At 39.8% G+C, this 14643-nt stretch overlaps 1 protein-coding gene across 4 annotated transcripts in view; it reads left to right on the top strand.

Moving 5' to 3' along the window:
• The window catches only part of LOC111844248 (paired box protein Pax-5-like), a 44228-nt gene continuing 29585 nt past the window's right edge, over positions 1 to 14643 (top strand). For 2 of the 4 annotated variants that reach the window (XM_023812560.2, XM_023812558.2), the window contains exons 1-4: positions 1 to 313; positions 12326 to 12491; positions 13581 to 13778; positions 14180 to 14235. In XM_023812560.2, the coding sequence (XP_023668328.1) occupies positions 268 to 313; positions 12326 to 12491; positions 13581 to 13778; positions 14180 to 14235 (466 nt within the window). In that variant the 5' untranslated portion in view covers positions 1 to 267. Of the gene's footprint in view, positions 314 to 6160; positions 6210 to 10360; positions 10441 to 12325; positions 12492 to 13580; positions 13779 to 14179; positions 14236 to 14643 lie in introns of those variants that run through there. The other 2 variants (XM_023812559.2, XM_023812561.2) reach the window with 2 other exon arrangements.

Raw genomic sequence — 14643 nt, 5'->3', positions numbered from 1 at the left:
AGCTCGCAGCTTCTGATACATGAGCAGGGCACGGGCGCACGTCGGTAGCGGTCCTTCACTTTCCTAATCATTTCACGCTTCTTTCAGAGCTTTTTTTCCACCTAAAACGTTTAGTTTCAGCTCACTGAACACTTGCAACGGCGCGACAGGGAGCGGAAGATTCGAATTATTTCAATCCATAACTTGCCAAAAGCCACTGTTAAAAAAGAGAAGAAAAATTGTTCTTTTTATTTTTTTTACTTATCCATACTAAGTCCTCTCACAGGCATGGAAACAGAGCAAAGGGGCACGTCGGACAGACAAGGCAGATCAGGTAGGAAAATCCTTATACTTTATAAGTACAAAAGGCTGCATACAAGACTGAAGGTGGCGTGAAAAATAACAGTAGTCCCTGCATAATCAATGCGCTAAAGAAACACTATCGATATTATCCATGCTAGATTTAAATATCAGAAATGGCGAATATGCAAATAAAATTAATTTTAAAACAAAACTCAAAGACTTACCACCGTTGGGTAATATTTCCCGAAATATTAGTACATCGTTGGTAGCTTTAATTGCATTAGGCTGCCCTACGTATTTTGCTAATGCATTTAGTATAGGCTAATCTTAGTCCGATGCGCAGATATTGCGATATCATTGCAAAGAAACAATGTGGTAAAAGGGGCTTCACCTCAAATATGTATTTTTCCGTTGCACTGTTTCATTTTTCGCTTTAGACCTATATCAATGGTTTTCGACATATAAACTCTAGTTTGAGGTCCTGGTAAATATTGAGATTTTTTTTTTTTGCCGAATTCTGTTCTTTAGACTTCAAACGCTTGTCAAAGTTTTGCTGTGTTTTGTTAAATTATTATCGAACTCTACATAGTTTTCCGGCGATCGGACAGTAAGCAATGATGGATTGGTATAGGTTTTAACAACTAAAGTGACGAAAGAAATACTACCACTGTAATGCACCTTAAAATGGGAAATTGTGACGAACGTCGTAGTGCGCTATAATTTTATAAGGCAAGATAGACTGTGGTCTATTTTATGTCCAAAACGCCCGCGATCAGGCCTGCTCAAAAACCGGCGGGAAATTTCGAAACCTTTCCAAACAGTTACACTGTATACATTAGCTACACCTAAATACTTGTTACTCATTCAGTATACAGTAATAATAATAATAATAATAATGTTGTTTATTTGTTTTGCTGCAGAAATATTGCTTCGTATTCACGTTACTTTTAGTAGGCCTAACTTCCATGTTAGGCCAATCAATATATGCATGTATTCTCTCTCAATTCATCATTGTCAAAGTTGTAAAGTGGGTGTCTGGTCCTCGGGGTGTAGCTCCATGCAACAGGTTTCTCAGCATGACTGCATGCGGCCAGGGATCCCTTCGCTTTAACGGCAGGGCTTATAATTAGGGGACATTAAAACGCGCCATTGAGTCACACAATGGGGTAACATACAGTTTCGGTTTTTTTCTCTCTCTCTCAAGGTCGGCATTGATAAAATGTCGGGCTCTGGTAGCGAATTACGCCTCAGTGTGCTGTACGGTGATGTTTTTGTCCAGAACTCACACCTTAAATTACAGTAAACCATCAGTAGACTTTAAAGTATGTGAACCGTACATTGCTTTGCTTATTAACTAAATTTTTCATTTATATAAGGAAAAAGTATGCGTAACGTTTTAGACACAAAACTGCTGCTTTATCTTCAATCATACCTTAAATTATACAGTAGGTAAATATTTTCTCAAGTTTTCTTGACCTCTTATACTGCCTGACCTGCTGAATTTAAGGAAGTGCCGTATCTCCATTTTCTTCTCATCATTTGGACATTTTCTCACAAGACAGAAAATCGTATGTGAGCTTTATTCACAATGAGACTGCATCTAAATGCAAGTAATCCTTAACATTCATTAACCTGCATGTTATGCTTAAAGAGAAAAATAGGGATAATATAAATAATGCTGCAAAATCATTAAAAACAAACCAATAAAACACAAATCGTTTAAAAGTAACAAATCGTGTCTTCCGACTGCGAATTCCTTTATACCGCGGTTCTTGAGGTACAGGTCTAGCATGTGCGCGGATCGGCCTTACCGAGACTCAGCAGTGATGGACAGGAGCCCTTTGCTACCGGTGCTGTATTTCGAGTCATCGCCCTTATAGCATTCTCTGACCCGTGAAATAATTCATAGAATTGTATACTTACAGACCTTGTTCTGAATGTCGGACCCACTCCATTTTACAACGAACGATTATACCTATTCTCTCCAGCGACTGTCGGTGTGGTTCATAAGCTTCAGGCGCCGCGGTGAAAGCGCAGAAGGAAAATTAACCGTGGACGCCAGGGATTTGGCCAAATAACAAATATTACGCTTTCTGCAAACAAATTACTTTTTTTGTAACCGTCTTAATTAAAACGAGCCTTATGCATACAAAGTAAACATGATTTGTGAACGTTTTGCCAATTAATAGGGAAATCGATGTGTTTATAGATTTCATATTTTTTAATTATGCGGCTGTGTTAATAATTTTATTTTTTTAACTTTGGCCTTCATTAACCTGAAATGTAGTATATATATATTTTTTAAACTGAGGTAATAAGGAATTTCAGAATAATAAATATGTGTATTTCATTATTTTCACAATTTCTATGCGTATAATAAAATGTGGGTGCATGTTTTATTAATATGTTTCTTGCTTTCAGTAAGGATTTTACAACAACCAGGCGTTGCAAGTTAATTCATGTTTCGTTTTCTCTTTCAAATTCTGAAAATCGAAAAATTGCAACTAATAGATAATAACATATAAACGGGCGAGTTTAATGTACACGTTAACACAGAGCCCTATCTTACAGGATGTATTTAAGTGGGCCTAGTCTCGCAGTTTTATTGCCCTGTTTACTAGCGATTTAGGACCGAGGATATATTTATGCATTTCCACTAAAACAGATCATGCTATCCTCAATTTAATATGAAATTAATATTACAATACTAAAGATTTTTTCAATTAAAAATGTTAAATATCGGCATTGTTAATATACTTTACAGGCTAAAGTTTCGATTTAATCAGCTTTTATTTCGGCTTTATGTGTGCATTATTTAAAAATGTATTTTAGTTGTTTTAATATTCATCGTTATGATTTTATGATCTCAATGCAAAGAATACTAATGGTAGATTAGGCCTACCTTGCAAGGTGTATTTTCATGAAAAATGTTCATGTTACAGTTAGGTTATAATGAATCCATCTGCGAATAAAAATGATTAGGCCTATGTGTATTAGCCAGCCATACGTTTACTTATTTTAAGTTAATATCAAAGCAAATTTACTTATCTATACAGTTCAAATTCATCAGTGTATCTTTGTTATACAGTCTTTCGTTGCCCAGGTCTATAGTTACCATTTTCTTGACATCGCATGCCTGATAAATGTACAGAAAAAGATTATTGTTATTACATGGATTATAATAATGATGATATCATTTCGTTTTATGAAGTCGTCTTCTTGCATTTTGGAAATGATGTAAAGATTTGGAGTTGTAGTTGTGTTACGGTGGTGTGAGGCTACACCAACTCTATCTTTGACAGATGACGGGCGCGATACGGTGGTAGTACTGTGGGATTTCATCTGGAATATCTGGAAACGCTTGCTAAAATGTTTTCGTTTATTTTACTGGAAAAAAATAAACCCAGTATGTGATTTTTTTCCACGTCCGTTCGTTCACTCCTAGCAACGACAGCATTTTTAAATCGTACGTATGTTCAGTAACTGTAGAGCAGCCGTGTTCGCCCCCTAGTGGCGTCCGCTGTTGCTCGTCGTATGGCCTGCACCTAATTCTGAACAGGTGAACCTAAGAAGATGGAAAGAAACAAATGTTAATTCAATCCCTTGTTTGCACATGTATTTACATGTGGCCACAATGAAATGCCATCTCTGCTGCAGTAAAAAAAAGCAACTGTTAAATTGTATCAACCAAAAACAGCAGATAAAAACTGACCTTTTCCTCATGTTACTACCTTTGAAATAGAAAATGTATAAAGTGTTTTCTGCATTTTGACTCGGTTGTTTCTCAATGTTCAATTGAGCTGTCAATGTGGGGAAAAAACACAAATTGCAAGAATTTTATTCTGAAATCGGCAATAGGTTAAAGTGTTTCTATTAGGCCCAATATAAAGGATAACATTTGCATGGGTGATAAACATAGTATTTGTGATATTTTAAATTATGGAGCAGCAGGAAATATCTTGCTTGTTTAAAGTTATGTAAAACTGTGATAAAATTTCTTTTTGAAGGGCTAAATATTAGGTACATTTGGACACGAAAGATACAATATTAAGCAATGTACAGTAAAAGCATGTTTATTCTTTGTGCCATGTATTCTTACCTAGTAAGTTATTACTACTAATACTACTACTACTACTACTACTACTACTAATAATAATAATAATAATAATGATGATGATGATGATGACAATACTGAGTTATATTATTATCTTATCATTATTGTCAAATTGATGTTTTTATATAGTATTTTTATTGTTATCTTTTTACATATTTAGGCCTATATATTTTACAGTTTACATAGAGAGAAAATATAACACACAAAATATAAGAAATTATAGTTTTGAAAATAGAAATTAAACGTGCTTAATCAAAATTTCTTTCGGTAACTAGCTCGTAACACATGCTTTTTTGACGCTATTTATTTGCGTATTTACTAAAATGTTTATTCTATCTTTTGGTTTCTGATTGAGTTTTATTTATAAATTTGCATACATTTTCAGTTGCATTTAATATGTGGTTGTTTGTGTTGCAAACATATCTGCAGACATGTATTCCAAAAACGGGCTATTCGGTACTTCGTAACTTTTTTGTTTCTCGCGAGGCCATTGATACTTTTATCATCCAGCAATATTGCACGATGTTTTTGAGGTTTAATAGATTTAGAAATGTAATGTTAGCTTAACAATACATAAAGCAGGCCGGCGTGGCTTTTTCTCTTTCGACTGAAAGCAGATAATTTGCCCCAAACCCGCCACCATACCAGCCCCTCGTTTATCAATGAATAATTTATATGACACGCAACTCACTCACGAGACTTGCGCTGACCAATCAGTTTTGGCCCCGCCCTTATCTATTAGTGCTTATTTCGCGTTGGCTCTCACGGTCGCGCTTCTTCCTGATTGGCAGCAACGGGATATTACAGGCTCAGGACGGCGCTGGAAGGCTGAGCCAGTGGCGCTGTCCACATCAGGTCCTGAAATATGCTGTGTTCGCTATGGCTCCGGCTCTACCTTGAGGCGCAGCCACACAAACTGCATTGCTATTGTACTTCACCGCGGGAATACCTTCATGAGGAATGGTAAACCCTGAATTTTACGGGTGTTCACGGCAGCTGAGCATTCCTCCGTAGAGTATGAGCCACGCAATTTGGGGGGTCTAATGTTAGAAAACTGGAAACGATTTTCAAGTTTGATCTGCACAGTTCCTCCGAACTGAATGCCAGTTTTACAGTTTACCTGAGAAAAAATGCTTCGAATTGATTTTTAAATTATTATTATTATTATGATTATCATTATTATTATTATTAAATATTGATTTCGTTTCAGTATTTCTTGACAGTTTTAATTTTTTTCTTTTTTTTGCAAGTCAAAGTGTATCTATTTCTTTTCTTTGTTTTCCACTCTAAAATGCTTAAAACCATGTAAAACTGCCAGAATGAGAGAGGAAGAGCAGCCATTCGGCCCAGCACACTGATGTTTTTTTTTGTTTTGTTTTTGGGCAGTCGGTCACCTTTGGCTGCCTGCCTCTACCCGTTCGGGAGGGGGGGCATAGACAACATCAGAGGAGAGCAGAGCCCCCACATTAGAAATATTACCTTTATTTTTAAAATTGAAATCACGGGGAAAATCTTTAATTTTTTTTTCTTTTGATGACTTCAGCAAACAGCCGAAATTTTCAAAGGAGTTTACACTTCCAAGAGTGAAATATCGAGACGTTTTGCATTATTTTTGGAAAATATTTTACAATATTTTTTGCAAAATTCATTTTAAGTAAAAGTATAAATATATTTATAAATTCTCACTTGTTTGGCTATTTGTTGCATTTTGAAACAGCCTCGCTTAGCTGAACTGGGCTTGTGCTCTCTGCACACGAATCGGGAGCACCAATGGAAATACACTGTAAACACGACCCGTTCGCAGCCATGCACAGTAAGTGATGTCTTTGATTCATAAAGCGGGTCTTCTTTCGGTTTGCACTTTTGGGGGTTTAGGTCTGTGTGATGTATCTATGTCTCGCTTTAAAATGATATCTGCCACTGTACTCGACGGTTTCCACGTAACAGGGCGCTTTGAAACTTTCTAGTTAAGGACAGTATATTTCCGATACACGAACCAGCGAGTATTGCCTTGGCGTCGCGTGTGAAAAGCGACAGATGTATGAGTTTGAATCCCGATCGGAAACAGGTCTTCTCGTTTTTGTTTTTCATGCATTTCAGAAGGTGGGGGGGCGGTTGACTGAAAAAAAGAGCAGGTGCAACAAAGCATGAAATAAAATGAACCTGGCGTACTGTTGACGTGAGACAAACATTAGCTACTATCCTAAATCGCATTACTCTTACTAACAACACTGATCAATAGATTGCTTTTACTAGCAACACCTCGCTTATTGTGACGAAGGGCACCGGCGGTGTCGCTCTCCTTAAACCCGTAACGCTTCTGTGGCTAAGAGCCGGATCGATTCAGCGCCGGGCCCCTTGCGTCCGGCGGTTAACCTCAGCTTTAAGTCGAAAAGGCCTCTCCGGTTTCGTGATGCTGTCATCGGTAGTCACACTTGTCTCGCAGCCGCTTACTGTGTTGTGTTCAGTGTATTTCTCACCACTTGTGCAAGTTACGTTGCAATGTATCGTTAGTTTAACCGGTATTTTTCACACAAATGTACGACCCCAATTTAGATATTAAAAATTGTTCAGTGTTTTTTTTTTAATGTATTGTGATGATGCTGGTGACGTTAAGTATTATTATTATTATTATTATTATTAGTAGTAGTAGTAGTAGTAGTAGTAATAGTAGTTGTTGTAGTAGTTGTTGTATTAGTAGCAATAAACCTAGCCCTAATCATTATTAATGGTTTAAAGTAAATATGTTATATTAGACAATACATACTGCGGATCCATATTTTTTACTTGTCAATGTGCATTTGTGGGCTATTTATTGCTTTATTATTATTATTTTTATTTTACCTGAATATGAGGGACGATTCGCTGTTACACTTTTATTAACGACAGAAGTACCCCGGCAAAGTAACCGCTGCGCGAGTTAAATGCTGAATTGGACATGGAGGGTTTTAAAATGCTGTCAATAATCCCATTCCTTCCTGAGCTCTCAGGTCGGCTGTGGTAAAGCTGGAAAGAGCAAAACAACGAATAGTGATAACAGGCCTTTTGAAACAGTAAATTTATCAACAGATTGGAAAGACCTGTCACTCTTATTCAATGTGACGCAAAACTACACGCTTGATTTGCGCTGGAAACTGAGCGGCGTGCCTGGGTCTCTTATATGTGGTGAATGTTTCACTTTCACGTAAGAAACATTAAATGTCTATAATTTAAAATAAATCAATATTATAACGTATAATTCCTGTGAATACTAAGTAATTCATAACCTGGATCGAAGAAGGTCTATATTCTTATTGGATCTACGGCAGATTAATTTATCGTTTAGAGGTTAGGGTTAGGGGTTAGTGGGTAATTTAAAATTAGTTCCGGAACCGGACAGTAGATTTTTACGTTTGACTATGTTAATAGACTATTTTAAAATGTATAAATTGCATAGGTGAAAAATAATTTCTTCCCGAAACATTCCATATAAAACACTTAAAATTTCCGTTTTATCAGAAATTCTGGAATATCAAGTTTTATTATTAATTATAAAATTGTTTATATCCAATTAAGTAGGCCTAAGACAGACAATTTCCCCCGCTTTTTAAAAGCAAAAGTGAATGACTCCCGCTTGCTTAGTGCGTCGTATTTTTAGCCAGTACGTCGATACTGGTATTTCGAAAATGATGTTAATTTTTCCATGTTTTTCCAGACAGCAAACGCAAGCCCTACTTTACAGTCACGCGGGATCTCGTTATACTGCGTTGCGGCGAGGCTGATTGACCCCCGTCTAAATGAAACTCCAACTTTTTAAATAATTAAAGCATTATTTTTGTGCCAATATTTGTTATTTGGTTATTTGCTTGCAGAGGAAGGAAAAAACGATTGATTTTAATACGACAGGATATGTTATTATCTGTCCTTTCATCCATCCATTCCATCCATCCAACCATCCATCTTTTAAATGCTTATTATGCTCTCGATTGTATTGCTGCCGTATCTCTGGCATCCCTAGGTTACATTATTCTTATTCTTGATGTTGTTGCGGCTGTAATTTTACTACTTAGGATGTAAAAATTTAAATGTAAAGTTTTTGTACATTTTTGTTTTTTATTTCAGTTTTACATCAAAACATGGCTAGATAAAAGGTGCAGCCTTGCCTGGCACGACATAGGCCTTTTTATGTCGACATGGTTATGAAGTGGGAGAAAGTTGTAGAAAAAGTTTTTCTTGGTTGCTTGGCGCTTGTTATTCATGTTGAGTCTTGACAGCGCCGGTGCAAACTCGTCGTCCTTCCGTTTACATTGCGGTACTTCATTACCTGTCATTAACTTACTCTATCTGTTATTTTCGCCTCCTGGCGTAGCGTTTACGATTTGCTATACGGTGCACTGACTCTGCAGACACTGAGCATCACTGGCGTGCACAGATAGAGACGAGGTGGTGCTGAAGCACTTGCCCTTTTGCCCTCAGTCCAAAAAAGTGCCCTTTTGAAAGACGTGATATTTTTTTTTTTTTAAAGCTGCGCGATTTAAAAAGGTGTGAAAATAATGGCTTGATTTGTGCCCCTTCTTCAAAGACACCCGAACCCTGTCGCTTTTTCACTGTCACCGTGTCACGTGAACACGCTTGCAGTTCATTTGTTGTGAGGCGTGTAGCAGCGGCATGACATAGGACTACTTGGAGTAGGCATAGTAGGCTAATTATAGCGACTGGGAGCCACGGCGGACAACACGGCAGCTCTTTCCCTTCCCAACCAGTCAGGTAACCCATGAATCGAGTGAAATTATTCTGTTTGCCCTCTAAGACCAACCTGCAATTGTTTTGTTGTGAAGTAGCCTGTCAGAAACTGCACATGACAAACTTTGCCAGCTTGCCCCCTCCATCCATCCATATGGATAAACAAAAAAACGACACATTTAAAATGTAACCTAAACCATTTAGGCAACCCCACTCTCCATCAATTCCGACCTTTTTGCATACACTATTGAAAATATCACGTTATGCTATAGGCTACATGCCGTTAGGCAGAGGGCTCTTTTGAGCCCATTTTTCGTTACAAATTTTAGGATGATCTCACGGAAATCTGTGAATAAATACAAAGTTTTCAAACTGAAGTCAGTGACGGGAAGACATCACACTTTTTAGAGATGGAACTGCAGAAAAACCTAAAACCTTGACATGATTATGAATAATAGAATTATGGACGTTTCTCCGTTTTTGTGGATTAGCCTTTCCATAACTAACGTCAACTACTGTCCTACTTTGGTAAGATTGAAATTAATGTCTTTGACTGTCTTTAGTAGGTGTGATTTTTGATTTTTAGAGAATGTTTTGAAATAAAAGTCAAATTGCATTTAACCTGTGCGTTTTTTTTATTATAAAAAGAAAAGGTTTTCCACATATGCAAAAAGTGCCCTTTTTTCCCCCTGGAGCACTTGCCCCCCAAAATGTCTGTGCACGCCACTGCTGAGCATCATAATATCGTGTCAGGCGTACTTAAGCAAACTATGAAACTTCCCTCTGACCCGCATTTTCCACACTCGATTGAAATTTAAAACCAAAAAGGGGAAACGATAATATCATTTCCCGCATAGATGGAAATGTTTATCTGGCGTGAATCTTCCGGGCACGCCACCAAACTTAGGGATTTGTTAAGGCAAAATAAAACGGCTTGCTTGAACAATTTTATAAGCACAAATGGTAATTTTAGGCAAGTGGCTGCCGTGGGTTACAATTCCGGATACCATATTTTAATTATAGCCTATGTAGTAGTCTCTGAGTATTAAACAAAACGCACAGCAGATACATAACAGCTGAGATGAGGCATAGCCTAACATCTGAGTGGGAAAACTCACAAATGTTTTCTTAAGCTTTGCATTTATGAATAACCGTGTTTTTCTGTATAATAACAGAATGTCATGGTCCGCAGATCAGCTTTACAACCAATGGGGCAAAACTTCCGCATCCAGATGTTCTGCCACTTTCTGTCTTCCACTAAGGACATACGGCTCGCCTCCAACAGTTTATTTATTTAACCGTAATTCTCTGTGATGACCTCAGTAAGTCTATTTTCAAGATTTATTTAAAGAAATTTACATTAAGCGTCTGCTTTATTAACCTAGTAGCTGGATAGCTGTAATGGTCAGAACCGCGCAAATTTTTTGAAACTTTGAAACGAGCCAACCCGGAAACGCAATGAAACCGTTTAAAAATCCAGTTTACACTCTGATTTGCTCACAAGCCAGTAGTAGATAGTTATTGGGGATAGACTGAATGAGTTAGAGTTTTCTAAGTGCTTTAGCAAGTTTACCAAAAATGTCCGCTCATCTCTGCAGAACATCAAACAAAAGATGCTTTTGCGGTTCTACTCACAGCACAAAAAGACAGATTTTGCGAAGTTGTTTCTATAAGGAATCAGATTAGATACTGCATGTAAATGCAATAAAAGTTAATTCTGTGGTTTATGATTCTGGGGTCTTGAATGTCACATTGCTGAAGGTCTGTGGTCCAGAGGGCCAGGCGTATTACTCTTCTGTTGCCCCCCCCCCCCCCCCAGCGTGCCTATGTCATCAGCCCTGAAGGCGTTAACAGCTGCACCCTCCTAAGTCTCTTAAGTGGTTGTTTCTGCTGGAGAAATTGATGTCTGCCTGTGCCCTCCCCACGGCGTGTGCGTGAGCCCTGTTTGTGTGACCTCTTCCTTACCTCAAGCATAGAAGTAGCTCTTCAGCTAAGAGGAGCTGAGCTTTCTTCGAATCCCATATCACCATATAAAACCATGCTAAAAGCACCATAAGGCTTAAGTATTTACATGATAAGAGAACGACTGAGTATCATTTTATTTTCTATTTGTGCATTTTAGTGTCTATGTACTTCTTTATTGTATGCAGGATTGGTATTATCCACATTGGCGTGCAAATAGGTAAAGTGTAAAATTGGTGTAGATATGGTAAAATCATATTTAACACTCGCAACACTTCCATTTTGTGTTTACGTGATTACTTGGCACTGAATGTTGATTTTACATTGCACTGTATCATACCCATTTGCATATTTTTTTGTCTTTGAGGCTCCTTAGTTTGTATTTGTGTCTTGGGCTTAATTTGTGTTTGCTGGAGGCCAGAATGACCTGCGTAGTAAGATATCCATTGCATAGTAAAGCTTACTATTTACTGTGCCTATGACTAAACTCTGGAATCTGCTGTTTGACCTTTTCTTCAATGAACTCTGCTAGCGTGTCAGTGTTGTAGGTAATCTGGGCGCCAACAAACATTTGCATAGGGGGCTAAATTAAAATAGCATGAACAATGTGTAGCTCGCCTTTGTATTGTGTCTCATAATCTACATGTGAGTCATTTTAGCACATTTGAATTTTAAAGTACTTGAATTTGGCTATCTAAAAATGTTTTTTTAAAAAGTGTGTTTGTTGATATCACTGTAATCATCCTGTGGTTGGTCATAATGTACAATTGCCAGGCGGGACAATGGCTATGTCAGATATGACCACTAGGGGCAGTACTTATCCACATGAAATTCAATCACCAGCACCGGAGACTGAGGTGCAACTGGAGTGAAATGGTTTGATCTCCAGGGACAGCGATGTTCGATTGTTATTCTGTGCGTTGTCTTGAGCAGGAGAAAAAAACACAGGTGTCCCTCCGCTCCTTCGTCTATCTCTGATCAGTTAACAAAAGGCGCCTTATTAATTGCAAAGCAATTATTGGCATATTTGCATAATGCAATACCATAGTTGGGGTTTATCAAATTAATTGTCACAAAAAGGCATTGTTGATAGCCTTGCTAAGTACTTCTGAATAATTATGAATTGTATTATTTTAACAGGGGGTTTGGTTATTAGTTTATTAAAAGTTAGCGTCTCGAAAGTGCAAAAGCACGAGGATGTTGGTTTGAATGGGGTACTCACATCATGCCTCCGCTTTCCCGCAGGACATGGCGGGGTGAACCAGCTGGGCGGGGTGTTTGTGAATGGGCGCCCCCTGCCAGATGTGGTGCGCCAGCGCATCGTGGAGCTGGCACACCAGGGCGTGCGACCCTGCGACATCTCGCGGCAGCTCCGCGTCAGCCACGGCTGCGTCAGCAAGATCCTGGGCAGGTGACACCTCGCTCGCCTCCACGCCGCTCGCAGGATATACCCTCATATCTACGCTGAACACCCTCACAATTGCCCCTGATGGGAGCGCGAAGCAGGATGGCTGCTTGAATCCGCCACCGGGCCGATCAGACGGCATAAAAGCGGAGCCTGGCCGCCGAGCCACAGTCACGATAAATCGCTGAACGCAAAATTAAATATTTCCGCTGCGGGGCACAGTTTAGCATAAGGTCATCACTTTTTTATTACTGGGAGCATGGGCACTTTTAAAACCTGAAAAGGGGAAAAAAAACTCCCCATTCTGACTTTATGCTCCATATCTAGATCTCTGGCTTAGAATCTACAGAATCACTTCCGATGTTGACTGGACTGTCCTTCTCAGATCTGGGAGCAGCTAGTAATGGCTTTCTGCGGGTTCATTTTTAGTTGCTCCTGGACATTGGCGCAAATCCGGGAACATTGGGCCTTTCAGAGGCTGAGTGGCAATGCTGAAATTCGTATTAGCTCAGCTGGTTAAATATGCTTTTGTGTCGAGGGATGTGAACGAGGATGTTTGGTTGTCTCAGGGAGCCAGTGTGTGTAACTGTTCTGTTATTGTCCCGGATTGTGTGTGTCAGTGAGTTTGATTTGCGGATGCCAGGGCTTGTACATGTGTGTGCTTGCTAGGTGGTTTATGTGACTGCTGTTGTGTGTGGGCTCTGGTCGGGCTTGCAGCCAGGGGTTCAGCAGTGCGACAGGCACTGAGGTGGGGCTGGCGGGGGAGGGCCGTCGTACCCTGAGCCCTGGCATCCTTGTCCCGAGGTCGGCCTCCATTGAGTAACCATCTGCTGCTTTCGTTCCTTCCTGGCCCTCGCAGATGCTGGGACCGGGAATCCCCCTCAGTCCTGGCAGTTTTGTTTTGCTTAAGGAGTGTTTTACAAGTAATTATACTCACTTCACCACCTGGCCAGGATGTGATCTCCAGATGAGGACAGAAAGTCACAGCATCCCAAGTTCTAGAATATGACCATGTGTGTCCAGTCATGAGAACGAGTCCAGCAGATCCAGTTCTTTAGCCAGTCTTATCCCCATCTTCCCATCACACCACTGCAGATACTATGAGACTGGCAGCATCCGTCCGGGGGTCATCGGCGGGTCCAAACCGAAGGTGGCCACACCCAAAGTCGTGGACAAAATCGCGGACTACAAGCGGCAGAACCCCACCATGTTTGCATGGGAGATCAGGGACAGGCTGCTGGCCGAGAGAGTGTGTGACAACGACACGGTGCCCAGTGTCAGCTCCATCAACAGGTATGCCACGCCTTTCAGTCCCAGCGTCCAGCACAACTCTAGCTGTACTTTTCTGTTCTGTTATGAATTTATTTGTGTTTTCCGGTTTTCCGGTTTAGACTCACACATACATGCCATACACACCCTCATTACAACATTACATTTAATTATTGAGCAGATTCTTTTATCCAAAGCAACACACGATTGAGAAAGCGGGCCCAGCCGGTGCAGTACGTCTTACTCAAGGGCCAGACGCGTGATTTGAACTGGCAACATTCATTTCTGTAGTTCTGAACCAACATACTCACTGCAGGTGTAATTGCAGAATGAATGGAGATGGTTGTCAACGACAAGTATTTCCACATCTCCTGCCTCCTTGAGGCACAGTGAGATCACCGGTGTCCCTCTGTCTCACCCTGTAGGATCATCCGGACTAAAGTGCAACAACCTCCCAACCAGCCTGGCTCTCACAACATAGGTAAGGGGCAGGTGCACAGAGCGCACTCTGTGTCCTCAAACCAGAGGCGACAGATCATGCACAGTCGTTCTCGGTGTTCTCAAAACACAAACAAAAGATAACACACAGTCCATCTCTGTGTCCTCAAAGCACAGATGATAAATAGAACATGGTCCATCTCTATGTCTTCAAAGCACAGACAAAATACAACATACAATCCATCTCTGTGGCCTCAAAGCACAGACAATAGACAACACACAGTCCATCTCTGTGCCCTCAGAGCACAGACAATAGACAACACAAAGTCCATCTCTGTGCCCTAAGAGCACAGACAATAGACAACACACAGTCCATCTCTGTGCCCTCAGAGCACAGACAATAGACAACACAAAGTCCATCTCTGTGCCCTAAGAGCACAGACAATAGACA

The sequence above is a fragment of the Paramormyrops kingsleyae genome, chromosome 25 (assembly GCF_048594095.1).
Source record: "Paramormyrops kingsleyae isolate MSU_618 chromosome 25, PKINGS_0.4, whole genome shotgun sequence".
NCBI classification, from domain to species: Eukaryota; Metazoa; Chordata; class Actinopteri; order Osteoglossiformes; family Mormyridae; genus Paramormyrops; species Paramormyrops kingsleyae.
Note: the sequence above shows the minus strand (reverse complement) of the source record. Positions and strands in the feature narration are given on the sequence as shown.